Here is a 20,645-nt window from a genome sequence, read left to right as displayed (position 1 = left end):
CCACGCTTTACCCATAACTGTTCGAATTTCTATTGGTATAATTTGTGAAGTTGTTTCTGTTGGTCCCAAACATTATTATTTCGTAATTTTAGAAACATTATAGAAATGTAAATCTCAAAAAATAAAAATAACAGCAGATATGTTTTGCTCCAAAAGGAGCCCGGGTGTTCAGTTTAAAGAACATAATCACCCGTTGAGCCTCAGTCAAGAGTATGCTCGAGATTCCACTAAATATCACAAAGAAATCGTACAAATGTTCGAAGAAATTAGAGATTTCTTCGTTTTATCTCGCCTCCTTTCACTCAACTTCTCTCTCAAACAAGATCACACAGATCACTCAACCTTTCTTTACAGAATGAAAGATTACAAGACAAAGAATTTCAGATTTTCAGAGAGAATGAAAAACACGAAGAAGAAGAAGAAACCCTCACACAGAGAGAGAAAGAGAGTACACGAGAAAATTTTAGAGAGTAACTAAACCGTTCCAACTGCAGAAGACTAAAGGACCAAGGTAGATATCCGTTCAAGTGAATAATTTGATCCAAGGGTTGAGACTGTGCCACGTGTATGGCACAGCCCAGCCCTCATAGGAGGCAAAAGACGTTTTTTCCACAAAACACGTTTTTATAAAATTGGGTTGGCCCTGACTTATTTTGCAAAAACACGGTCCAAAGAAATTTCAGGCAGCCCAATTTTCAACATTCTCCACCTTGCTGAACAATTTCTTTGTTTCACCAAGTGGATTCAGGCTTCACTTGACTTCATTTGCTCTCAGAACCTGTAAAGAAGAAAAATCTGTAGTTAGTTTATTTTTCAACAAAAAAGTTCTGAATATCACTTAAACAATATTTTAAGTGATGTTCAGAATTTTCAAACAGTTCATAAATTTACTTAATGTCAAAATTTTTGTTCCTAAGTCAGAAGGATTAAATTCTGTAGGGATTTTAACAAGACTAATCACACCCTCTTCAACCATATTCCTTACAAAATGGAATTTTATATCAACATGCTTGTTCTATCATGATAAACTGGATTTTTACTTAAATGAATGACACTTTGGTTATCAGTATGAACAGCAACATATTCATTTACAAAACCAATATCATTTAGTAATCCTCTTAACCATATGCTTTCTTGTACATCATCACATGCTGCTATATACTCAGCCTCAGTAGAGGACAATGCAACCAATTTTTGCAATTGAGATTTCCAACTAATACAACTATTACACAAAGTAAATATGTAGGAGGATGTGGATCTCCTTCTGTCAAGGTCACCAGCAAAATCCGAATTTGTAAAACCCTTTAAGACTCTTAAATTTTAATCCTAGGTTAATTGAGCCTTTCAAGTACCTAAACATCCACTTTATTGCTAACCAGTGAGTTTCCCCAGGATTTGCCATAAACCTACTCAACATACTAATTTCATGAGCTAGGTCAGGTTTGGTGCAAACCATAATAGATCCTACAGCAGTAGCATTGGGCACCTTTTCCATTCTTTTTATTTCATGTTCTGATTTAGGTGATTGATCACTGGAGAGTTTAAAGTGATTTGCAATGGGTAAAGAAATAGGTTTACACTCGCACATAGCAAATCTTTCAAGTATTTTCTGTATATAAGAAGATTGTTTTAAAATTAGAGTGCAACTAGACCTATCTCTTTCTATTTCCATACCAAGAATTCTTCTAGCAGATCCGAGGTCTTTCATTTCAAATTCAGATTTCAGTTTTGACTTAACAGACTCAATTTCAAATTTATCATAACAGGCAAGCAGCATATCATCCACATATAACAACAGATAAATGGATTCGGATCCACCTGACCATTTGAAAAAAAAAACAAGAATCATAACTGTTTTTCACAAAACCTAGGGTCTGAACATAGGAATTAAACTTTATATACCACTGCCTGGGGGCTTGCTTTAGCTCATAAAGAGACTTTTTCAGAAGGCAGACCTTTTCAATTTTTGATTTTACTTCATAGCCCTTAGGTTGATTCATGTATATAACTTCATCAAGATCACCATAAAGGAAGGCAGTTTTAACATCAAGTTGTTCTAGTTCCCAATCAAAATGGGCAGTTAACGCCAATAGAATTCTAATTGAAGTATACTTGGCAACAGGAGAAAAAATTTCATTATAATCATCTCTTTCCTTTTGGGTGAACCCTTTAGCCACCAATCTGGCTTTATATCTCTTATTTTCTGTTTTAGAATCTCCTTATTTAATTTTGAAAATCCATTTGTAGTCAACAACCTTTTTATCTTTAGGTCTGTTGACAAGAACCCATGTTTTATTCTTTATTAAAGAATCCATTTCCTCATTCATGGCTTCTTTCCAAAACTTAGAATCATGACAATTTATTGCATCTTCAAAATCATATAGTTCAGAATTCAAGGAGTCCAGAACAGAAAATAGGGTAACAAAGTCATCATTTCTGAATCTGGTTGAGGGTATTATGTTCCTTCTTTCTCTGTCTCTTGTTAATTGATAATCTGCTAATGGAAGATTAACAGATTCAGTTTCAGATTCAAAATCATTATGGTTATTTTCACCACTAGATTGAGTAGACTCCACCTCAATCAAGTCATGTTGATCTATATCAGTTTCAGTTTGATCTTCCACTAAGGTTTTTTCTCACAAGTACAGGTTCATCAGATTTAAGATTAGTAGGGATATTACAGGGAAATATATTTTTATTGAAGATAACATTCCTGCTCAAGATAACCTTGTAGCCATGTTGCTCTTTAACCCAAAGTCTATAACCATTAGTCTCCTCCCCATAACCCAGAAAAACACATTTCAAGGATCTAGGTTCTAATTTTCCTTCATTTTGATATGAATAGGCAGCAAAGCCAAACACCTTGAGTTTACTGTAATCTGGCATTTTTCCTAACCACAGTTTTTCAGGAATATTGAAATCAACAGCACTTGATGGACTTCTATTTATCAAATAAATTGCAGTTTTTAGGGCTTCTCCCCAAAACAATTTTGGAAGACCAGAGCCGTGAAGCATACACCTGACTCTTTCCAGTAGAGTTCTATTCATTCTTTCAGCAACTCCATTTTGCTGAGGAGTGTAAATCACATTTCTGTGTCTTAAGATTCCAAAATCTTTACAAAAAGAATTAAATTCAAAATTACAGAACTCAAGTCCATTATCTGTTCTTAGTGCTTTGATTTTCTTATTTGTTTGATTTTCAGTCATCAACTTCCAATGTTTAAAAGCTTGAAAGATGTCAGTTTTTTGTCTTAAAAGAAAAAGTCCATATTTTCCTTGAAAAGCCATCTACTATTAGTAGATAGAATCTAAAACCACTTAGAGTATTCACAGTAGCTGGTCCCCAAAGGTCAGCATATATATAATCTAAGATGGAGGTGGATTTGTGAAGTCCAGTTTTGAAAGGGATTTTTGTTTGTTTTCCAATTATGCAGTCCTTACAAAAATCTAACTTTCCAATGTTATCATTTCCAAAACATCCAAGTTTATTTAAGGAAATTAACCCCTTTTCAGAGATGTGGCCAAGCCTTCTATGTCAAATTAAAAATTTGGTTAAGGAAGAGTCTAAGACAGTAGCACTGTGACCTACTAAAGGTTCAGCACAGATGGTATAGATACCATTTATCTTAGGAGAGGAGATTATATTTCTATTTTCAAGATTTAGTCTTAAAAGACCTTTATGAATCATTATGTTATAATTATCATCTAATTCTCCCAAGGAGATTAGATTCCTTTTGAGTTCAGGAACATATCTAGTGTTTGTCAGTTCAAGGATACAATTGTTGCTTAACACTAATTTCAGTTTCCCTATTCCTTTAATTTGACAACTCATGTCATTTCCCATTTGGATCTTTCCCCCATCAAGTTCAACAAATTTAGAAAATCAATCTCTAATGGGGCACATATGAAAGGTACAGCTAGAATCGAGAACCCATTCTTTTGGATCCCTTCTAGTTGTAGTAACAAGAACAACCCCTTGTATTTCAGGGTCATGGTTGCAGGCAATGGCTGCAGAGCCATCAGCATTGATCTTGCCCTTCATATCAGAAATCTTCTTAAAACAATCCTTTATTAAATGTCATGTCTTTTCACAGTAATAGCATTTTCTAACTTGATTTCTATTCTTCACTTGAAACTTATTCTTATCTTTAAATTTCTGATTCACAAATTTCCCTTTCTTAGAAGAAATGTAATTACACTGATTTGTCTTTTTATCTCATAATGGTTTTTCTTTGATGTGAAATCCCCCACCACCCTTATAATTTCTGAAGTCAACTTGTAGTTCAAGTTCTTTATTTCTCAAGGAAGTTATTATGATATCAACAGTAAGGCCATCTCTGCCATATTCAAGGGCATTCCTAATATCCCTATATTTCTCACTTAGAGAATTTAGCAGGCCAACAACCTGTTGTTGTTGAGAAAGCTCTTCGTCACAATTTGCCAGATCGTGAGTCAATTTAGTGTATTTGTCAATGTTCTCTTCTAAGCTACTTGAGGGATCAAACCTAAAGTTGTAGAATTGTCTTAAGAGATAGCATTTGTTTGGCATGATTCTAGTTAGATATAGGGATTCTAACTTAGTCCAGAATCCTGCAGCAGTAGTGGTTTCTCCTACCTTTCTAATGACACTGTCAGATAGATGCAGAAAAATGATACTCCAGGCAATCTCAGATAGTTCTTGTCTCCTATAAGCACTAATTTCAGCAGCCCAGGTGCCATCAAGGGCACCTACACACCTCTGTTGCAATAATAGGGCTCTCATTTTCTGGCGCCAGAGACTGAAGTCTCCAGTGCCAATCCAGGTTTCAACTTCAAATTTATGAGAGGTTGACATATTGACAAATTATTCACAAAATCACAGCAACACAGCACACAGAGTATTGCACTTTCAATTAACAGATTTCCAATAGCAAGAATGTGATAAGTAGGTAAGCTAGCAGAGATATGTATAAGACAATATTATCATGCAGAGCTACAGAAGAACCAATTACAATTGACAGTAATAAGGAATTCACGTATTTAACAGCCTAAGGAGTGATAATCCTTATTTCCACTACTCCCTTATATTCCTAGACCCTCACAGGAGATCTGGACAACAGAAAGTAATGGAGGATTACTGAACTTAATGACTGGTTCCATAAATAATCAAGGTAACAATTACAAATATGAGGGGGTTTCAGAAAAATACCATGTTCTGAAAAATTTAATTTCAGAACACAAATACCAATCAGAGATTATCAAGAATGTGATCAGAATGTCAATGCAGGTTCAAGAACCCTCCGAGTTGTGGTGACTCAGTATGAACTTAGCAATATGTTAGTGACTCGATATGAACTCAAGGTGGGTAAACTCAACTCGCCAAACTCAGTACAAGTTGTACCGAGTTACTCAAACTCAGTACCAGAAACAGCAAATCAAAAAGGTTAGTATCGAGTTATGAACTTTTGCAACAAAACGTTTCAACAGCAACAATAGTCAATGTCAGATCTTGCAAGATCTGACCAATTATTTTGAAATAACCAAGTTTTACGAAGAATGCCTCAAGTCAGACACATCGAGAGTGTTTTAAAAAAAAATTCTTCGAACAAGAAACAACAAAAAACTTTCAGATTTTGACAAATTAGTAAATCGAAAAACAATTTCAAGAAATAGACTGTAAAGAAAATTTTAGAAACAAGCTCTGATACCACTTGTTGATCCCAAACATTATTATTTCGTAATTTTAGAAACATTATAGAAATGTAAATCGCAAAAATAAAAATAACAGCAGATATGTTTTGCTCCAAAAGGAGCCCGGATGTTTAGTTCAAAGAACCTAATCACCCGTTGAGCCTCAATCAAGAGTATGCTCGAAATTCCACTAAGTATCAAAAAGAAATCGTACAAATGTTCGAAGAAATAAGAGATTTCTTCGTTTTATCTCGCCTCCTTTCACACAACTTCTCTCTCAAACAAGATCACACAGATCACTCAACCTTTCTTTATAGAATGAAAGATTACAACACAAAGAATTTCAGATTTTCAGAGAAAATGAAAAACACGAAGAAGAAGAAACCCTCACACAGAGAGAGAAAGAGAGTACACAAGAAAATTCTAGAGAGTAACTAAACCGTTCCAACTGCAGAAGACTAAAGGACCAAGGTAGATATCCGTTTAAGTGAATAATTTGATCCAAGGGTTGGGGCTGTGCCACGTGTATGGCACATCCCAGCCCTCATAGGGGGCAAAAGACGTTTTTCCACAAAACACGTTTTTATAAAATAGGTTTGGGCCTGACTTATTTTGCAAAAACACGGTCCAAAGAAATTTGAGATAGCCCAATTTTCAACAGTTTCCCGTGAGAGCAGTCGACAACATCATAAGCAGTGCTTTGCACATAAACATGGAAATGTAGTATAATGACTAAAATCAATTAGCTATATGTGAACACATATTCGGGTGCTAAGATCCAACTGAAGTAGGGCACGGGTTGGTACAAATATTTCTCATGAGAATGAAGTTGCTACTAAAAGTTATTGGAGTGATGATGATAAACAATATTGAATAATTGTTTTATGTAATCACAGAGAGCAAATTTGTACTTATATGAATAACGAAAATAGGACACTTCACCAATGGAATTTTTTCAATGTTCTGCACAACACCAACATAAAGTTACGTCCACAAATATGGAAAATGACAACATTTTTATAATGGCAAGCATGTAGATATAAAAAAGGAGGCACTTAGTTTAAGTATAGCGAGCAAGAATAATATTAAGAAATATAATTGAATTAATCATATAGTTCAAGAACCAAACAGTTACCATATAAATGTCAAACCAATATGAACGCCTCACAGGATACATGACTCTTAAGCCTGATAGGATAGCACTATGTAAAACAATAGCCCTAAGTCGAGGCAAATGGGCTGCAAGATCTAAAGACGGACCACTCCCAACAATTGACCATATAGGATGATGTCTTCTTGCTTAGCCTCATAGCTCTCTTCGAGACACTTGTATGCAGCTTCAATATCTGCATAAGTATTGTGATCACTTGTCTGCATTGGAGCAAGCAAACTAATATCAAAAGGTGCTCTAAGGCGATAATCACTTGGTGCATGTTAGGCCAAACTTATAATTTTATAAGTAAATAAGTAAGTACTAGAATAAACAACTAAATTACTGGTCAAAGTTGAAGAGGAGTAAGTAACTCATTTTGAGATTAACTTGACTGTCAAAATAATTTTTTTTTTCCTTTACAAGTAAGAAAAAGCAATATATCCAAATATATTTGGAAAGGAATAAGTTACTTAACAATTCAAGAAAATGAGATATCCATCAATAGTTACCTTTCTCTTCGAAGAAATCAGAGATTTCTTCGTTTTATCTCGCCTCCTTTCACACAACTTCTCTCTCAAACAAGATCACACAGATCACTCAACCTTTCTTTACAGAATGAAAGATTACAATACAAAGAATTTCAGATTTTCAGAGAGAATGAAAAACACGAAGAAGAAGAAGAAACCCTCACACAGAGAGAGAAAGAGAGTACACAAGAAAATTCTAGAGAGTAACTAAACCGTTCCAACTGCAGAAGACTAAAGGACCAAGGTAGATATCCGTTTAAGTGAATAATTTGATCCAAGGGTTGGGGCTGTGCCACGTGTATGGCACATCCCAGCCCTCATAGGGGGCAAAAGACGTTTTTCCACAAAACACGTTTTTATAAAATAGGTTTGGGCCTGACTTATTTTGCAAAAACACGGTCCAAAGAAATTTGAGATAGCCCAATTTTCAACAGTTTCCCGTGAGAGCAGTCGACAACATCATAAGCAGTGCTTTGCACATAAACATGGAAATGTAGTATAATGACTAAAATCAATTAGCTATATCTGAACACATATTCGGGTGCAAAGATCCAACTGAAGTAGGGCACGGGTTGGTACAAATATTTCTCATGAGAATGAAGTTGCTACTAAAAGTTATTGGAGTGATGATGATAAACAATATTGAATAATTGTTTTATGTAATCACAGAGAGCAAATTTGTACTTATATGAATAACGAAAATAGGACACTTCACCAATGGAATTTTTTCAATGTTCTGCACAACACCAACATAAAGTTACGTCCACAAATATGGAAAATGACAACATTTTTATAATGGCAAGCATGTAGATATAAAAAAGGAGGCACTTAGTTTAAGTATAGCGAGCAAGAATAATATTAAGAAATATAATTGAATTAATCATATAGTTCAAGAACCAAACAGTTACCATATAAATGTCAAACCAATATGAACGCCTCACAGGATACATGACTCTTAAGCCTGATAGGATAGCACTATGTAAAACAATAGCCCTAAGTCGAGGCAAATGGGCTGCAAGATCTAAAGACGGACCACTCCCAACAATTGACCATATAGGATGATGTCTTCTTGCTTAGCCTCATAGCTCTCTTCGAGACACTTGTATGCAGCTTCAATATCTGCATAAGTATTGTGATCACTTGTCTGCATTGGAGCAAGCAAACTAATATCAAAAGGTGCTCTAAGGCGATAATCACTTGGTGCATGTTAGGCCAAACTTATAATTTTATAAGTAAATAAGTAAGTACTAGAATAAACAACTAAATTACTGGTCAAAGTTGAAGAGGAGTAAGTAACTCATTTTGAGATTAACTTGACTGTCAAAATAATTTTTTTTTTCCTTTACAAGTAAGAAAAAGCAATATATCCAAATATATTTGGAAAGGAATAAGTTACTTAACAATTCAAGAAAATGAGATATCCATCAATAGTTACCTTTCTCGATGACTGGCCATAACCTGAGTAGTCATATCTGCATAAATATCAAAGAGCATAAGGCAGATTACAGCATAATAAAGCACCATGAAAAGAAAAACAAGGATTAATATGAACTGAGCATGTCCTCATATTGAATGAGGTTTGCCATTTTTGGAAGAGACAATATTCGAAGATTAATATGTACCTAGATGAAACAGGCATAATAGAATCATACAAGAACATATTTCAAATCAAATACTACGAGTCTTCTTTGAAATAGAAAGGTTGAATAACAAGCTCAGAAACTATAATCTACCCTTTATGAACAGAAACAAATGAGAAGGATGTAATTTACAAGTTCCATTGAATGAGGAATTAACAGAGCTAGAATTAAGCCATTGAATGCTCTTGACAAATCAATTCCTCTAGATCTCTTCAGCAAATCCATTATTCCAGAAAATTCAGTGCAAAACCAAAGAAACCATTTATTGACTAGCCAGAAGAATCTAAAAATTAAGAGAAGAAAATAATCACTTTGTAAATAGGAAAAGGGAACAAGAATATACTCAGTCCATGGGCCATTTGATTGTAGCTATTAAGTTATAAGCTGTCCCCAAATATTTTCTCCAACACTTCTTCTATGGATATGTGCTATCCTCCTCCAGATTTTGTGTTTTATTTTATTTTATTTTAATTTTTTTTTGGTTAGAAATATTGTGTCAAATCTTTTCTTTGCTGGTACATATTTATCATGTTATAGCATATATGCCCATCAAACTAGATCTTAAGTTTTATGATATATGATTTATGAGAGCATGTAAATGCTCAATACGATCAACTCCCCCAATGAAGTTAGTTACTTTGTTTGTATTGAACTTTCTGATAAGCAAATATATTCCTAATTGTATAGTTTAGTACAGATGATATATGATACGGCAATGGAAAGGGCGAAAAACCACAATCCCTGACCATTTTGCAAGAGGACAATACAATCAATGGATTGTAAAATTTTAGGGGTCAATCTGTATACTTTAAAGGCGTCCTACAGTTCATGAAAGGTGCATTGTAATCCTTATCTTTTACCAAGCATAGTTTCCATGTTCCTGTAAATAATCTAACCTCAATTAACATCTTCACAGTATCATACACATATATTCAAGTGATTTAGCGAATTTCACAAAAATGGCTATATATTTCCTATACTTATTGAAAAATGTCCCAACAAAATTCAACATTTCGAAGATGAGAAATCAATACCTACACTAGAGGCTACAAAGAGGACCTTGAGAACCAGGAGGATTTACCTTTCCATTATTAGTGAATTCTTCAAACAGGCATTGCAAACATTTTCACCCGTGTATTTTTTACTACTACTTCAATCTCGCATATCAAAGTGCAACACACTTGTCAACTAGCTAGTTTCCTTATTTCAAGATTTCTATACCACTCATTGCAGCTTCATAGTAGGGCCAGTTAGGCATCGTATAGTTCACAAAAATTAACCCCATTGGACATACCTGTAAATAAGAGTAATGCTACACTTACAAAGCTAGGTTACAAAGTGAGTTACAAATTAACATCCACACCAATCATTTCAAAAACAAATTTTTAAATCATTTCAAATCAGTGGCCTACATTTTGCCAACACACTTGGTATATTCACTTTTGTAAATTTGTAAGAGTAGCTTTATTCTGTAAATAAAACAAGATTCTTGGAACAGAAATAGGGTCAATAAACCTCAAAATTACCCTATCTATAATACAGACAAACCAATGTAATATAAGCAGGCCACTCATAAATAGACATTCTATTTATGCACTAGAAAAGTAAACACCTTCTCTGGCAATTATAAGCTAAATTTATCTGCAATTTTAAATATATACACAAATAGGTTTCCAGCTAGGCAATTCAATTCGCATCAATTTCATCAGCACAAATCAAAGAAATCCAAAAAAGGCAGCTCATAATTTAACTAATTTCAACTGGGTCACGCAACTTCCTTCAAAAACCACATAAATTCAAGAAATCAGCATTAAAATTGCAACTCAATCAACACAAAAATTGATCCTTAATCAGTAAATTACCCCATGAGATTGACTTTGAGGTGGATAACCAGCTCAATGAATAGCTTATATATTTGCCCGATATCCGACGCGTTTCCATGGGAATAAAGCAATGTAGATTCGCCATGGGGTACCGTATATACATAGCCACAATCTCATTCCCCGGCAGTGTTGACAGCTTCAAAACGTTGACATTTTCATGGTGCGAAAATGGGTCCGACAGCAACAACCCAGTGGTACCATCCATAATCACCTTGTACTTGGTGGACTCAGCGGGAAAAATGCTAGCTTCACCATCATTGATGACGTCCCCCCTCCTATAGAGCTGTATCAATACGCCAATTTTGAGCTTTGATTGTTGAAGCGAAGAGAAAAGACTCTGTATATATGTGTATGTGCAGATGTAGATATAGAGACAGAAAGATAGAGATACATAGAGAGAAGAATGGGGAGATTTTGGACTGGTCGGTGCATATAATAGATAATTCATGGACCAGCTGTAAAGTTCACTGTTCATGAGAGGATGGTCACATGTACAGCACAATTATTATTTTTTTCTTTTCAATTTTTTTTTAATTCTCTTTCGATCTAAAAAAATAATCAATAATGTTTGAGGCTTACCTAGGAGTGAAATCTACTCAACGCTACTCGAAGTGAATGACGAGTTCATGGATTATAATAGGGTAATTGCACAAAACGTCTATACCTTCAAGTTTATTATTGAAAATGTCTCTACTTTTCATTTTTTAACATTTTTGCTCTCATTTCAACCTTTTTTTTGCGCTGGGCGTCCTTCCGTCTACATTTCGTCCATTTCTCCATTAATTAAATACAAAATGCCTTTTTCTCTCAATAAACAAGGGTAAGATTATCCTCACCCATTTGACCCCTTTATTCAAGCCCTTCATCTCCTCAAAGGCGCGACGGTTCCTTTGCGGTTTTCATCTTGAAACTTCCCACATTTTCTTCCATTTCTATAATTGTTCATCCGTTCTCCGTTCATATTGTCGCACCTGATTTGTTCGCACAATGGAAGCAAGCAAATGAAGGCAACATTTTGGGTATTTTCGTTTTCCAATTCGTCGTTTGATTCTTCTTGAAACTTCCCACTTTTTTTCCATTTCTACAGTCGTTCCTCCATTCGCCGTTCATATTCTCGCACTTGATCTGTCTACAGAGTGGAAGCATGCATTGAGGATTTTTTCAGTGAGCGAACGTAACTTTTTGGGTATTTTCATTTTTCAGTTCGTAGTTTGGTGCTTTGCATAATTGAGAGTCTGTATGGAGTTTTGATGCCATTTATTGTTGTTATGCAGACCCTTGAAGAACAACATGTTTTTCCATTTTTGAGAAATCTGGACGATGATCGACCCAATTATGGTATAGTGTTCTTTTCCTAAAATTTTTGTGAACTCATATGATTCCATTGTGCATTCACACAATTTCATTCGAGTCGAAATATGTCTTTCAAATTAAGTTCCGAATTAGTGGATGTCGCCAAAGGGAGTGGCGATGCCATACGCAAAAATGAAGAGACTCATAAAATGGCACAGACAAATAGAGTTTTTGCACATTTTCGTTAATCCATGAAAGGGCCTAAGAAAACCCCTGTACGGCTTCTTTGATTTCTCAATAAAGAGAAAAATGACCAACATTGGTTTGGATGTATATAAAAAGAATTCCTCAATCCCCCAATTTATGTCCATTCGAGTATGGTGTAATCGGTGTTTTTCTGTCACTGCGCATATTTTCCTTTGGCTTGCAGTCAGTGTTCTCCATTTGATGTGAACTTGATGCTATTGCCTGTAGGTGGTAATTCTGAATATTTCACTATCGAAGTACATTATGGATGCCAATTTTATGATAAGCCAAACAATGTGGTGTATGAAGGTGGATTCGTTCCTTTCGTCGTCTTCTTTCATGGTAAATGGTGCACGAGAGAGAATTTGCGTCAATTCTTACATGGAACTTGTGATGAAAGGGTGTTGGAATTTTACTATAAGACGCAAAAATTGAGTTTAGGTTAACAAGATTGGAAGGTGAAGAGGATATTAATGGGATGCTTAGGGATAGGGATGTACATGCATATGTGAAAATATACGTTATAGCTCGAATGCAATCATATGCATTGTCGTGGTCTTCACAAGTTGATGAAGACCAAACATTTGAAGGTTGTTATATACCTTCGGCTGCAGAAAATGAAGGAGTGGAGCATGAAGGAAATTGGTCAGATCAATTTTTGCAAGAGAATGTTGACAAGTTGTGGTCACAGTATGGGGAAACTTTACAATACCAGAACGAGGAAGATACAAATGTTCGTGATTTGAGTACGGAGGAGGAACAAAATGAAGAACCAAGAGGGGAAGATGAAGTCGAAGGTTTGGTGGAATCCGATTATGAGATGGAGTAGGAGCCTGTGGGTACTGCTAAAGTTGGAAGTAAAAATGGTTAATTTTGATTTCGAATTTGGTGTATCCAATGAACAGGTTAGGGATTCAGATACTGACTATGGAAATTCCGATGATTTACAAAGTATGTATAGTGAAGATGAGGGCAATACAGGTTCAAGAAATAGGGCTTCCAATGATGCTTTTAATTTAGGGACAGATGGAATGGGATGAACACACATGCAATGAAAAGTTTCAAGTTCAACAAAATGTAGGAATCGTGTTACATGTTGTGGATTTAAGGGCAAGAACTTGTACATGTCGTGGTTAAAAATTATCAGGAATTGTATGTAGCCATGTGATTACCTCCGTAGTATCTAGAGGCCTGAACGTGATGGAGTTCGTGGATGCCATCTACAAGAATGATGCATATATCAGGATATATATACCGTCAATTTCTCCCATTACAGGTCCAAACGCATGGCCAACCCTAGGTTTGAACCATCTCAATCCACCAGTGTACACAAAGAGGGCTGGGAGGCCAAAGAAAAATAGAAGAAAAGAGCCAAATGAGATGGCTTCTTCGAGTCAGCCGAAGAGGTGTACAAAGTCGAAGAGCAATGCAAATACTTCACAATCAACTTCAGGAACAACTGTAGGTCAACGAAAAAGATCGGGGCTGATAATGACATTTTTCGAAATGGCTTTCGGACCTTAAACTTGGGTGCGGGCACGACCTGCGTACACGAATGTCGAACCGAACAAGACAAAAATGGCCCCATCAGAGAGCCCACGTTTTGCCAATTTTATTTTGGCCTTCTCCAATGACTTTTGAGTTTCTAAACTGAAAAAAACTCCAATGGACTCCCAATGATCACAGTATTAATGGGAAGTAACTCCAATGGACTCCCAATGGTCACAATATTAATGGGCAGTATGCCTATAAAAAGGCTCATTCACCAGCAATCTAACACACTCAAAAAAAATCTCATCTACATTCCTGCATACACAGTTTCTTCTTTTCTGCATTCTTTATCCAGTAAGATCTTGTTCTTTTGGTGATATTGTTCGGATACTAGATCAGTTCACCGAAGTAGGACCGCGGTGCTCGAATTCTGCTTATTATCGTTGTATCCTAGGAGACAGCCGCTCGAACTAAACCTCAAACCCCTACGGTGAGGGAGCGAAACTGTCTTAAGGAAACTGTGCACGCACAGGCCTCGATTTGAAATCTGCTGCAGTTTTGTGTTTTCCTTCTACAGATTATTTTCGCATTACTATTTAATTCATCCAGTTTGTAGTTCCATAATGTGTAGCTTCCAGATTCATCGTTTACAGTTTTAGCCTGCAGTTGACATATATTTCTGATTTTGTGTTGCTAAACATTCTTTTCAGCCGTTGGAAAATTCTGAAACGGAATTTTTTTTTTATAAATTAAAATCGTTTGCCTTGTGGTTATTAATTTCAATAGTCAGCTATTGCAATTGAATAAAACTTATACAATTGGTTTCATCCACTAGCGACTTGTTTTCCTACATTTACCCCATAGAAATTGGATCATTTCTTGTTTTACACCAAAAATGGTCAAAATAATCACACTAATCAAAGATTATGAGCTGGTTTCTAGTTGGAAAAATTGGAGGCAGTGCTTGGGAATCGGCCTCACAGGTCTCTTTCTATAGAATGTTTGTTCTATTGTTCTTCTGCCTAGGAAGATGCACTCTTGTGAGCGCCTCAACTTTCGTCTATGACACGTATAGTAAGATGAACAAAATAATACTAAGGAAAAAAAAATTTTAAAAAGTTAAAATATTATTTGTTATATTTTTCAGTAAACATAATCATAATGCATAACAAATACGTGGATGATAAATGTTGGCGCAATGAACTACATACTATCTTCTGCAAAGTGAGCAAGTGACCTTGATGATTTCGTTGAATACAAATTTAGTAAACGAACCCGTCACAGTTTAGTCTTTTGAATTAAATGATTCTTTACAATTTTGAATAAGTGATGATTTTAAGTTCAAATTTGACGTCCAATTGACAAACTTCTAACTTAATTATCCGTATATTACTTAGCCTATTAGCTCCTCGACCAGCGCTAGCATTGAGATTGATTCTCGTCCATGATCTTGAAAAGTAGTGTAACTTATATCTAAATTTTTGTTTACATGTCAGACTTTTGATGATAAATACAATTCAACCTATACAAAATTTATAGAAGAGAGGGATGTCCGAAGCTTCGGATCTTGTGGTGGGTGTCGCATATCGGACCATTTATTACGTACCATAGAATAATTGGGTTCTTAAATTGTGTTTATATTATTTGTAGGATTTATCTAGTTGTAATATACCTTTTTGTGATCCACAGTGTCTACAGGGAGAAACAGGCAATAATTGATGCTAGTAGCACTATATGGGATATACGAATGATTTTCGATCCTCTTTTGTGACGTTTAAATTTTAATGTGCGGGTCACGTCGATTAAAATGATTAGAGTTAACCTTCGAGTAAATTGAGACAACTTATGATTTCACTCATAGAAATTATTTTTCTCCGTTCTTGGTCAAGTTTGACATCCTATAACGAACACGAGGTTTGACGACTAATAAATTCTTTTTTCGAATTCTTCAATCTCATGGCCCTAGTTTCTTGATCCTAGCCAAGAAGGGCACTTCATTGTCCTGTACTTCTCGACCTGGTTCAAGGAATACTTCAATTTTGTTGTAATACATGACTCATATAAAGAGCAACGCGTGTCTACTAGAAAAAAATAGGCCGAGGGAATCGAGTGCACCGAATTTTGCAAGAAAGTTGTATCAACGAAACAAACAAATCACCCTAAACCATATTGTACAATTCATATTACTGAACAAGCTGCTGAGGTACTTCACGTGTACAGATTATGTAATCTTATTAAAGGAAATAAAGTACAACTTCAAAATAAACCTTTAAAACAACTTAATGCAGCTTATAGTTGACTCTATCTACATCTTATGTTATATAGATGGAAGCATAATCATAGCAGCACAGCTTATTCCATAAGTACTTATTTCTTGCACAATCAATGCTTAATTTGAGTTAACATGCATCTAATTTCCTTACTGTCTGGCCGCTCTTTCGGATTATCCAAGGTGCAAAAACAAGCAATCTTGAGAACCAAGAGAATCTGCTCTTCGTAACCATTTCCGAGGAGTCTCGGATCGATCGCCCTTTTCGGATCCTCAGACGTCATCACATTTCTCATCCACTTCACTAAATGCATCTCCTCCGTGTGTTGGAAGAACTCGTCCGATGGAAACTTACCCATCGTCAGGGCTCCTAGGACCACACCGAAGCTATATATGTCACACTTCTCAGTGAACTTGAAAGTTTGGTGATACTCCGGGGCAATGTATCCCGCCGTTCCGGCCACATTCGAAGTTGAAACATGTGTATTAGCTTCAGGGACAGCTTTTGCAAGCCCGAAATCTGCAATTCGGGCTTCCATTTCGTCGTCGAGAAGGACATTTGCCGGCTTGAGGTCTCTGTGAATAATACGCGGGGTATGATTCAAGTGTAGATACTCAAGGCCCGAAGCTACTCCTATTGCTACCTTGTATCGTGCGAGCCAGTCTAATTCTCGTCTCCCTTCCGAGACAGCTTGGATAACATCTTGTAGACTACCGTTCTTCATGTATTCGTACACAAGATAATGGCAGTCGGGCCGTGGCAAATGGGCTAATAGTGGAAGTAGATTTCTATGTCTGATTTGACCCACTGTCTGAATTTCTGATCTAATCTGTCGCATCTTCTTGTTCAGAAGTTTGCTGTCTTCATTAGCGAGATCTTCTGCATCCCGAGAAGGCTGAATTATCTTCTTTACAGCAATTTCCTTTCCATTCGTTCCCGGTAAAGTTGCTTTGTAAACTTCTCCACATCCACCTCGTCCGATGACTTCCAATCCATTCAATCCATCGTCTTTCTCGAGAAAAGCTAGATCCTCGGGATTCTTGATCAACGGACTAAAAATCGCCAGACTTGTGTCCCTCTTACGCCCTTTGATCAAGAACATGATAAACTTGAAGAGCAAAGAAAATACCAATCCTGAAAGACTACCAGCAAAAGCTCCGGCTAGAAATCCGAGTACCCAACCGAGTACTTTCCTCTTCGTCTTCTTATTCTTATGTCGTGTCGTCGCCATGGGTGACGGAGCTTCAGCATTGCTGCCATTAAGTCCTTTACTTGAAGAAGGGGCCATTGCCCTTGCAGATGTTCGGTTTTTCTCGATCGATTTTTCAGCCAAAATATAACGATTTGGTATAGTTTCCGACGACAAATGCTCTAATTTATTCATTACAGGCAATGGACCTTCGAGTAAAGTGTTGCCGGAGATGTTGATAGATCGAAGATTCCGAAAAGACCTCAACGATAAAGGAACTTTTCCGGCGAACATATTATCCGCGAGGCCGAGTTTTTCCAGGTTCGGAAAGTGCTTCAAGAATTTTAAGTTCCCGGAAAATTTATTCGATGAAATATCAAGCACGCGAAGGCGAATTAAGGATGAAAGTCCCTCCGGAACTTCGCCTGAAAATTGATTCTTCGCAATGATCAGGATCTCAAGTTTCTGGCAATGAAAAATTTCAGTAGGGATTTTTCCGGAGAGTTTGTTGTTTTGAAGGGAAAGTTCTTTAAGCTCAGAGAGTTTTCCCATGGCGGGAGAAATTCTTCCGTTCAAGTTTTGGGATTCAAACACCAGACGGGTGACTTTGAGCACATATGAATTATTTGTGAATCTCCATTCACAGGATATCCCGGCGGAGTTGCATTGACTCCGGCGTTGACCATGGATGCCCAAGTCCTTTTGGATAAGCAAAAGGGCTTCAAAGTCAGAAGGATCAAGACTCAGTTTTGATTGAACAAAAAGGATTAGAGTGAAGAAGAAGAGAAATAAGAGGTGGGATTTTGAAGTAGTGGAGGTGGAAGCCATTCACGGCGGTGATGGTGGTGGCGGGAGACGTGAAAGGAGGATAGGCACCGTGGTGGCTGGAGTTTCAAATGGTTGGTGGAGATTTTATATTAATCGAACGCGGTATTGACTCTGAAGTCCGTGTGGAAAAAGTTGGGCTCCAAGGTGGGCCATGGACGGCCCAAGGTTGACTTATGAATTTCCTATTTAGTCCCTCTTTGTTTTTATTATTATTCATGTCTTTTCGTTTTCATATTTCAATCAAAGTAGCAATTATAAAAGGTGATGTTTGATTCCAATTTTTCTAAGAATGAGAACGAAAAAGATAGTCGGTACATGATCCACACAAGAAATAGAAAGTCAAATATAGTAGCTTGATATGATGAATAACGGTCATATTTTTTTATTTTTGTTGTCAAAGAATGAGAATCAAACGGGAGTTTAGTTGCTAAGTTTATAACGATATCGTCAATGAGCATCGAAGTTCGTAAAAAATTTATACACCACACAAGAAATTATAGTTTTTCTATAAATAAAATTGTTCATATCAATATTGATATATTTCAAAAATTATTAAAGGCCAAACAAATCTTATGTATCACTACGGTTCTCCATACCTATGCAAAATAGAAAACGAGTTCCATTAAACGATATATCAGATATTTTCTTACGCATTTGTGCTTCCTCTTATCATTCCCTATCCATTTTCCCTCCATTTTAAGGCTTTGTAGTCCCAAAGAAATGGAAATAGACTTCAAGTCACAAACCATTGTTATTTCTAAGTGTTGTAGGATCAGGTCTTAGATATAATTCTGCATTAAATTGATTGTTGACATAAATTATATTTGACGTCTACAATTTTTTTTTATCTAAAGAATATAATTTCATGTATGGCGTATGAAATAACGTTTGTCAGTTCGCCTTGACGTTTAAGTGCCATCATATAGGATCTTACCAGGGGCGGATGTAGGGGGGATTGAACTGGGCTATAATCCCCCCAAAGCCCAAGAATTTTCCATTTTTGTAAGGGCTTTTTTTTTATTTTTTTATTTTATTTTGGGTTTGTAAAAACAGTTTTTATTCATAATTTTTTTTCGCGTATTAGCTCAGCTTAAAATTTTGTAGCCCAGTCTTGGATCTATTCCTGAATCTTACATTAATTTTTCTATTTTAGTGATCATTCGTAAAATCGTTATAAACTTCGAGTGACTAGAAGAGTTGAAAAAATGTTACTTTAACAATCATTTTGAAATCTTTTACAAACTTCAGCAACCATTAGTGAAATTAACTCGTTATCAATTGCCAATTGGAACCCAAAATTTTCTCGTTAATTTCCAAATTTCAAAGGGTCATCTTTAAAGGAGACTCCAAAACACCAAATTGCACCAAAAAATGGTGCAAAACTACTTCAATATAATACCAAACTTTGCACCATTTTGATGCAATATGGTGAATAGTCAATTTTACCCTACTTTTCATTTTTCAAACGGATTGATTAAGAGTGTCTGTGTTATATATTTTTCAATACAATAAACTATTATTATTATTACTACTACCACAACTGTTACTACTACTACTACGTGCATTTATAATAAATGTTAATGATATAAAAATAATAGTTGATGGATTTAATATTTTCGTTAATTTAATATAATTATTTATTTAGTAATTTATGTAGTGGTAAAACAGATAAAGAATTTTTTTTTTCAAATAAATAAATTGTTAAGAATTTAAAAATGAAGAAAATAATTAAACAATGTTCGATTGGTATAATGATTGGAGATGATTTATAGTTTGGTGCAAGATTTGACGTAAAATGGTTTAAAACTTACCTCAAACTTTGGTGTAAGCTTAAAATAGCCTTAGATTTTTGTTTTTGTTCTCATTTTTCATCTAAAAGACTGTCATGCCAAAATGAGTATTTATGACAAGTCACTCTTACTCTATCTCACAATAAATTTCTACAAGAAATTTGTAACTTCGTATGCCAAAAATAATTTGTCATATTAGTTATAGTCTACATCAAAATATTACTTTATAAAAATTTGGAATATTACAGTTAATTTTTTCTTGTTTAATTTATCTGGAAGTGCGTTGAATATTCTTGAAACTTTAATCATAACGTGTTGAAGGGTTTAATGGAATTACTATACTAAATTATATATAAAATTAGTGAAAAGAAAATTATTATTGAAGTAATAGTCAATTTCAATGTTTTTCGTTCAGAACACGCTGATTATGATTAAAGACGATAGCTACTATTTATCATATTAAAATCATTATGTAAATTAGATAAACCTTATTTTAAAGAATTTTGGGACCTATAGAAAATTCCTTTTTGGCAGAATGAAGACAAAAGTTGAAGACTTGTGAATTTTGAGTCAATTAGGTCTTTGCCCAATTAATAAGTGGAGATGTGACCAATTTTTCTACAACTCATTTTGTACGCCTTAGACTCTTTTAGCATGTAACATAT

At 35.5% G+C, this 20,645-nt stretch overlaps 1 protein-coding gene and 1 pseudogene across 1 annotated transcript; both read right to left on the bottom strand.

Annotated features, from left to right (window-relative positions):
• Nucleotides 1–8,182: 8,182 nt before the first annotated feature.
• Nucleotides 8,183–11,340, bottom strand: LOC111367122 (annotated as a pseudogene).
• Nucleotides 11,341–16,057: 4,717 nt separating this feature from the next.
• Nucleotides 16,058–18,270, bottom strand: LOC111367119 (leucine-rich repeat receptor-like serine/threonine/tyrosine-protein kinase SOBIR1). Its single transcript, XM_022987846.1, has one exon. The coding sequence runs from the start codon at nt 18,188–18,190 to the stop codon at nt 16,286–16,288; it is 1,905 nt and encodes a 634-aa protein (XP_022843614.1). The 5' UTR covers nt 18,191–18,270; the 3' UTR covers nt 16,058–16,285.
• Between the last annotated feature and the right edge of the window lie 2,375 nt (nt 18,271–20,645).

This window comes from Olea europaea, chromosome 18, assembly GCF_002742605.1.
Source record: "Olea europaea var. sylvestris chromosome 18, O_europaea_v1, whole genome shotgun sequence".
Lineage (NCBI taxonomy): Eukaryota > Viridiplantae > Streptophyta > Magnoliopsida > Lamiales > Oleaceae > Olea > Olea europaea.
This window is presented reverse-complemented; position numbering and strand designations above follow the sequence as displayed.